Source organism: Calliphora vicina, chromosome 3, assembly GCF_958450345.1.
Source record: "Calliphora vicina chromosome 3, idCalVici1.1, whole genome shotgun sequence".
Lineage (NCBI taxonomy): Eukaryota > Metazoa > Arthropoda > Insecta > Diptera > Calliphoridae > Calliphora > Calliphora vicina.
Window position 1 is genome coordinate 92,070,359 of NC_088782.1, and position 8,622 is coordinate 92,078,980.

The 8,622-nt window shown below is 29.5% G+C and overlaps 1 protein-coding gene across 1 annotated transcript; it reads left to right on the forward strand.

Moving 5' to 3' along the window:
• Nucleotides 1-387: 387 nt before the first annotated feature.
• On the forward strand, nucleotides 388-2,923 carry LOC135954996 (ficolin-1-like). Its single transcript, XM_065505265.1, has 5 exons — nucleotides 388-514; nucleotides 589-1,090; nucleotides 1,146-1,191; nucleotides 1,746-2,282; nucleotides 2,348-2,923. Exons 1-5 carry the CDS (start codon nucleotides 434-436, stop codon nucleotides 2,478-2,480), a joined length of 1,299 nt encoding a protein of 432 aa, XP_065361337.1. The 5' UTR covers nucleotides 388-433; the 3' UTR covers nucleotides 2,481-2,923.
• The last annotated feature ends 5,699 nt before the right edge of the window (nucleotides 2,924-8,622 follow it).

Genomic DNA, 8,622 nt, shown 5'->3' on the forward strand with positions numbered 1-8,622 from the left:
GCATTATATTGTATATTAGTTAAACGTGGCCGCACTCGATTAAGAAGGACCTAATCTAGAAGGAAGAATGCCAATTTAACCAAAACAACCATGAATTTTTCGTCCGGCACTGGCTGGACTTATTAAATAATAATTATTAGATATAAGATTTATACCACTTATTGTTAGTTCATTAAATAATGTAGATACAATAAATAAAATTACATACATTTGTTGCTACTTATTTCTGAACTGATTGTTCGCCAGTTAATCACTGATCTATGAATAATTCAACAGAAACAACAAATCTAAGAACTAGTAATTGCAATGGAATTATTTCTTATCACTACATCTTTCAATTCTACATATATAAACTGAGTGAAATATTAATTGCAGTTCATTCAGTATCTGTAAATGAACAAGTAAACATTAAATATAAATAAACGAGTAAGAAATGCATTACAAAACTCGACTGTATTTCTTATCATTTTTCTACATCTGGAATTCCCACAATTTTGTACAAGCTGCAATCAATGCAAGTATTTAGAATGATTTGCATCTATCAATATATAAATATGTACTTTGTAAATCTAATTATTTACTTAACAGTCCAAATACACACTGGCTTGCGATGAATACTTAGCTTGTGACTACACTCGATTCGAGAGCCAATTGGAGGCGATACAATTGCAATTGGATAAACAAAGTGAAATTCTACAAAGGTTCGTGCAAAACTTCGATAAGATTTCACGGAGAATTCAGAGCTCAGAAACTAATATACGGGGACAAATCAAGGAAAATTTAGGTGAAACAAATAATTTGATAAGCAAACAAAACCAAATCATCAATACTGGAGATAAATGGCGTATGGTCAGTGACATCAAGGAAATAGTGAAAACCCACGATGTTCTATTCAATAGCTTTAGTGATAAGCTAAAGAATGTGGAAAATATATTGAAAAAGGCCAGTTGGGAAACCAGTACACGCCAGCTGGGTGATAGTATATCCAATAAATTAACTTTATTACAAAATATTGACAAGAAATTAACAAATGTTGATACTATAACAATGGATCAAAATCGAAATCTACACAAATATCTAAATGAAACTGGTAAGAAAATAAAAACTGCAAAATTAATTTATATATTTATATACGATAATTTCAGAAGCAACCAAGATTTGTCTAGAGACCGGTGATCAGACATTAGTTTGGTAAGTTTGCATAAGCAAGTATTAAAAATTTGTTCCCGAATTCGGTTAGAATTTGTATCTACTGTCTACAGAAGATGCATGTATGCCTATTAAAGTAATTTTCGGAAGTCGTAAATTATAAAATACCAAAAATTCATGAACGTTTAACTGATTTTGTTTAGTTATTGACCGATACATAGAAAATGTTTATATTTGATTTACTATTATATACAGCTTACTTGGTAGTTTTATGGGAGCTAAGTGAATCAATTGACCGATTTCAGAGAGTTAAGACAATCCTCATCCAATGGATGATCACTTTGATAATCAGTTTGATAACATGATTTACATGGACAGACAGTAATAAATCGACTCAGTAACAGAATCTGATTGGTATTCTTTAAGCTGAGTGTTATACCAATTTAAAAAAGCGGAACAGTATTAAAGCGAATTAATTACTCAAGAAATTTTAACAGAATTAAATAATAAATTAAACCCCTATTCATAATCAACTTTTAAATTTATTACCGTACAAATGTGAAAGTGAATGAATTAATTTTGTATTGAAATTCCAGTACTACCAAAACATATCCTACCAGTTGTGCAGATTCTAATACTTATCATTGTGCGAATAACAAATGTCGCATATACAATCAGCTTTATAAGCCTAAACCATTTTGGGTCGCCTGTGATAACCATACCCAAGGTGGTGGTTGGACTGTAATCCAAAGACGCATTAATGGCACCGTCGATTTTTTTAGAGGTTGGTCTGATTACAAACAAGGTTTCGGCAGTATTGATGGAGAATTTTTCATCGGCTTAGATAAATTGCATGCTTTGACGTCTACACTGCAACCCATGGAGCTATTGATTCAACTACAAGACTTTAACGAAACTTCTAAATATGCCAAATATGATGGCTTTGCGGTTGGCAATGAATCGGAAAATTATAAACTAATTAAAGTGGGCAAATATTCTGGCAATGCTGCAGATGCATTCAGCCAACATCAGGGTTGGCCATTTACTACCAAAGATCGTGACAATGACAATTCCGAGAATAATTGTGCCAAGCTGTATGAGGCAGCATGGTGGTATGAAAAATGTTTTTGGAGGTAACTTAAGCGAGCTTTTTTGTTTAAGTATTTATGTAACTAAAGTAAACAATTTTGTTTTCTAGCAATTTAAATGGAAAATATTACGATAAAGCTAAATCGGCTAACACTAATATGGGTATTTGTTGGAATGGTCCTAACGGTTGCAAGTATTCTTTGAAATTTGTGCAAATGATGATTAGGCCCAAAAAAATATAAATATACTAAATGATGCCTTTATGATGTTTTCAGACTTACTGACCTCTTTATTATGTAGTTAGATCTTTTTATCTGAAAAATATATAAAAATTTAATTTTCGAATTGCACACTGTCAAGTACATTTAAAACAAGTTGGAGTTCTATATTGGACTATGCCGAATCTTAAATACCATGTTATCTAATTCAGCAATTTATAATTGAAATAACTACATATTCCTCCAATTGCCAACAGAGTCTAAAATTTTTGTAATAGGAATAAAATAAGCTAATTAACAATTTATATACTTTATAATTGGTTAAAATGTTCCTTATGGTAAACAAATATATTTAGTCAAACTTCAAAAGTATATCGATATAGCGTTGATGTATTTTTGGGATGAGACTTATATGAGGAGCCACAGAAAAAAAGTTACTTTTTTGCTCATTAAAATTTTTTAGAAAATTGTGTTTTATTCATTTTACCCATATTTATATATTATAATAACCACTTTTATATCGAAAAAAGTACGATTTTTATGAGTTTTTTTTTAAACAATAATATTTTGACTGAATGTTTTTAAACCTGATATAATAAGTATATAAACAAATTTCAACCCAAATATTATAAAAATACCAACAAAATCAAATTCAATTTATCAGAGTTTTATGGATATTATAGTGATTATCGTTGCTATGGTCACATATGGACCGATAAAATTTTTATTTTAAAGTATAATTTGGTGAAGGGTATATAAGATTCGGCACAGCCGAATATAGCTCTCTTACTTGTTTTTATTTCGATTTTTTATACCCTTCACCTTCGTGAGAAGGGTATATATAAGTTTGTCATTCCGTTTGTAATTTTCACAATATAATTTTCCGACCCTATGAAGTATATATATTTTGAATCCTTATAGATAGCTGAGTCGATTAAGCCAAGTCCGTCTGTCTGTCTGTCTTTTTTTCTGTATATCTGCCTGCCTGTCTGTTTGTTGAATCTTCGCAGATATCTTCGGGATTCACAAATAATTCTGTCAGATATGCTTTCGAGAAGTTAGCTGTTTAAAATCATCAAAATAACGCAAAAAGCTAAAATCCGAGACAACCTCTGAAAATTTCATGCTTTTACTCTTTCAGCCACGCTTTTTTGTGTATGAGTTTAAAATCAAAACAATTGCATTTTTACTTGAATCAAGGTTAGTTTATTATAAAAAGTAAGAAAAAATTAAACAAAACATGAAAAAACCACACAATTCAATGGTTTTTTGTGGAGTGAAGTGGTTAGTTTACTAACCACAGTTATTTTTTAGAAATCTAATGATGCAATTCTGTAGAGAAATGTTTCATTAGTAGAAAAACATGATTTGTTTTCGAAAAAAAAATAAATTTTGTGTAAAAAAGAGTGTGGTAAATTTATCTAAATATTATACAACGAAAACTTATGAAAATTTTACTACATTTCAGTTGTTTATACAATAAATATGGTTCCACCACCAATAATTTTAGAGCATTTTTATTTAAATATAGTATTTTGAATTTAATAGGAAAGAAGAGATCTGAGCAAATCAAAATGGCTCCAAAAAATTTAGCATTTGCAGTTTTCATTAGAAAAAAAATAAGTTAGCTCGGTCTACCTCCGTGTTAGTACTACTACTAAATGAAAGTTTGGACTATTTTCTTTCATTTTGTGTAAAAAAATTCTGCGAGTTTTTGCGATCGCTGAACAAACTTATAAATTTTGTGATAAAACTCAAGTATTTTTTATGAATATTTACAATAAATTGCAATGCATATTTGCAATAAAAGGTTTTGCATACTTTTAGGCCTTTACTTATGAAACTTAACAGATAGATTTGGGTTTATATAAATATTGTTTGTGTCGAATTTCATCACGATACTATTATTTTTATGTGAGTTTTGAACGATAACACTATTTTTAGAAAGGGACCTATATGTGGACTAGGTTCAAATATGGACAGATTTTCTTCATACTTTGTAGTATGATATCTGGGCACTTGGAACAAACATATGCAAAATTTAAATAAGATCGCTGCATTATTTAAGAATTTATGACTGATACAACGTTATTTTGGAAGTGCCCATGTATGGGAGATACCCCTAAGGACTATCCGATATGAACCATTTTTAATATTTAGATTTTCTATATGACACTAGCCAAGTGTACCAAATTTTATTATCATAAGAGCACTCCTTCTACTTTTTGCAAAAACATGTATGAACCCATACCACTGTGCACCCTGGCGGTTGGAATTAAAAATAAATATGATAAAAAATTTTGTTTCCTAAATTTTTTTTTAAATCGAATATTTTTTACTAAATTTTCTGACCAAACAGCCTAAATATCAAAGTCGATGATGAATAAACACTCTATGCTTTTTTTATTAAATGCGTGAAAGTCTCTTAAAAAAAACTGATTTTTGCAATATTTTAAAATTAATATATTTATCTAATCAGAGCACACTGACGGCAAAGTTTTGCAAAAACTCATTAACGATGACTTCAAAAAATATAATTGTTTAGCACAATGACAATAAATGCCATAGGGACTTTAAAAAAATTTACATTTGAATTTTTGCAAAAATATTTTGTATTTTCGCAGTTGGGGAAAATGCAACTCATGTTTGTTAAATCTTAAAATAATGTTCACAAATTAACTTTGAAATATTTGAAAATGAAAATCTTACCTTTGATCCCAATTTGATAGTAAATATTTTTTATATTTTTTTAATATTTTTCAAATTAATGAAAATTATGTATTAATTTTTTCACAAACTTCAAAGAATATATGGGAAAATTTTTAATTAATATGGTATTACTATTTTAACGAAAACGTCAAAATCCTTAAGCATGTCAGACGTAGAATTTTAAAAAATAAAGAGAGAATGAAACTACCTACTATTTTTCTACTATGATATAATCTGTTCGTCAGAAATTTAATGTAAAATTTTTAAAAGTTTTCTTAATATATTTATAATGCTATACGCTGAAAGTGGGCAATATACATATATGTGGCATCACTATATTGACACCAACTACCGCTTGATACCAAGTACTCGGTTGCCGTTAATAAAGTTGATGTTTTCAACAACACAAAACAACCACCATTCTCATCCTGTTCATTATAACAACATGTTATAAGATCGTTTTTAAACTTTTCAAAAACTTCATATTTTAAATTAAATAAAATAAATATTAATTAAAAACTTAATCGACCACACAATCTTTTATTGGATAAATAAACCCATTTACCAAATATACATACATATACATACTAATTATTATTAAAAATAATAATGCATTCACAACAAAGGTGAAGGGTATATAAGATTCGGCATAGCAGAATATAGCACTCTTACTTGTTTTTTTTCATTAAATTTAAAATTCACTAGAAAGAATCGCAATAATTTGTGAAGCAAAATCAAAATTGCTATACTCGATTTACACTTAAGAATTGTACATAATAATTGTAAATTTTCTTTTTTTTAATAACAAACTATTTCAATAAATTAATGATTTCTATTCTTTTATAAAAAGGTATTAGGGTCTGTAAGACATTAGTAGAGGAAGGGTATAGAGACCAAGCTCGTCAATGACACCTTGACGAAGCTCTTCAAAGCGGATGCAGTAACTAAAATAGGTTTTAGAAAGATTTAATTGTTCTCATTTGACCACAAACGGGCATTATAGTATTTATAGTCATCCTGGTCCTACTTCAGTAATAGAATTTTACCTTTAATACAAAATTGGGAGTCTATAACAAACTAACTGTTAGCAAACTTTTTTTTTTAAATGTTGGCCATAGTCCAACTTAGGTTTTTACAGAATGAAAAATTTACCACGAACACTTTTACGCCCACTTTTTATCCAAAATCGAACTCACAATAACTTAAATAATTAATAATTGGCAAATAAGCCTTTAATCAAGAAACGGAGCTTGATCTGTGATCTCTCATATTTCTGAAAAAAACTCGATTTTTTATATAAAAACTCACCATATATAAAATCGCTAATAACTTCGCCAATAAGCGTTTAATCAAGAAAAGGACTTGATCTGTGATCACTCATATATCTGAAAAAAAAAACGATTTTTTATATAAAAACTCAAAATACCTAAATTCGCTAATAACTTGGCCAATAAGCTTTTAATCAAGAAAATCAGCTCGATATGTGATCACTCATTTTTCTGTAAAAAAATCGATTTTTTATATAAAAACTCAAAATATTTAAATTCGCTAACAACTTGGCCAATAAGCGTTTAATCAAGAAAATGAGCTCGATTATATAAAAACTCACAATATATATATTTCTGAACAAAAATCGATTTTTTATATAAAATCTCAAAATATATAAAATCGCTTGGGCAATAAGCGTTTAATCAAGAAAAGGAGCTCGATCTGTGATTACTCATATTTCTGGCCAAAAATCGATTTTTTTTATATAAAAACTCACAATATATAAATTCGCTAATAACTTGGTCAATAAGCGTTTAATCAAGAAAAGGAGCTCGATCTGTGATCACTCATATTTCTGAACAAAGATCGATTTTTTATATAAAATCTCAAAATATATAAAATCGCTTGGGCAATAAGCGTTTAAACAAGAAAAGGAGCTCGATCTGTGATCACTCACATTTCTGGCCAAAAATCGATTTTTTTATATAAAAACTCAATATATCTAAATTCGCTAATAACTTGGTCAATAAGCGTTTAATCAATAAAAGAAGCTCGAACTGTGATCACTCATATTTCTGAACAAAAATTAGCCAGTGTTATGGACACATTAGTCCATATTCAATGTTTGTTATAGGGACTTAGCTCCGATTATGAGAATTGATAAATGTTATGTAATAGTATTTGATATATTGTTAGAAAAAATTACACAGAAGATATTTTGGAATGTGTTATCTAATTCAGCAATTTATAATTAAAATAACTACAGATTTTTTTAAATATTTCAAAGTGATTTCTATTTATTTGAAGCCTATTTTGCTTGAATGTTATCTCAATAATGTTATCTGCAAGAGTTTTATGGGTATTATAGTGATTATCAGAAATGGACCTAATATGGGTGCTATGGTCAAATATGGACCGATATTATAAAATTCAACACATCGATTTTCGTATATATGGAAAATATTTATTTAAAACTTTGACCTGATATAACATTTTATAAGAGATTTCTGAGTATTTAAGTGTTTTTGGAAATGGACCTTATGTGGGAGCTATGGTCAAATATGGACCGATATTCACACAATCTAGTAGTATCATTTGGGAATAAATACAACCAATATCTATAAAATTTTAATTCGTTAACGATATTTTCCAGATATTTAACAAAATTAATGTGTTTTTTGAAAGTGGGCCTTATATGGGACCTATAACCAATTATGGGCCGATTTTAATAAAATTCGCTACAGCTTTTTTTATGTAATATTTATAAGATATTTATGAGTATTTGAGGGATTTTCGGAAGAGAACCTTATATGGGGGCTATGGTCAAATAGTGCCCGATCCAAAACAAAATTGGTCTCATGGTATGCTCTCCAATGAATTTACCCAAAGTCACAAAAAACATGTGAAAATTATTTGGATCCATAACCCTGTTTCTACCAATTCGATTTTGCTGATTTTCAATACCAAACTGCTTTTGTATTTTGGACGTGAGAGTGTTTTATACAGGAAGACAGACAGGCGGACGGACGGGATCTATAAGCCGATAATCTATGAAATCTAATTTTAAATTATTTCTGTTGATATTAGTTCTATAAAAGTAAACCGAAGAATAATTGTTCGGTTTCGTTTAAAAACGATCACGAAACTCTATGTAAGTGTATCATTATTAGAGTTTTGGGGTTCGGGTACCCTTTTGTCCACCCGATTGTAAGCAACCGCGGTAACCATCTTGCGGAAAACTTTCTCATACCGAAGTGACCATTCAAAATTTAAACCACTGAACCAATGCTTCAACAACCTCTCGCACTTTGAATCTCCGATCGGCCAACACCATATCGTGATTTGTTCAATTGTTTCGAGTGTAGAGTCCTCAACTGGGCATCCAGAACATTAGGCATCTTCTTGTACGGCTTGTACGGCCACAACAACATTTAGTTAACCAATTTTTTCCATTGCATGAGTGATGGGT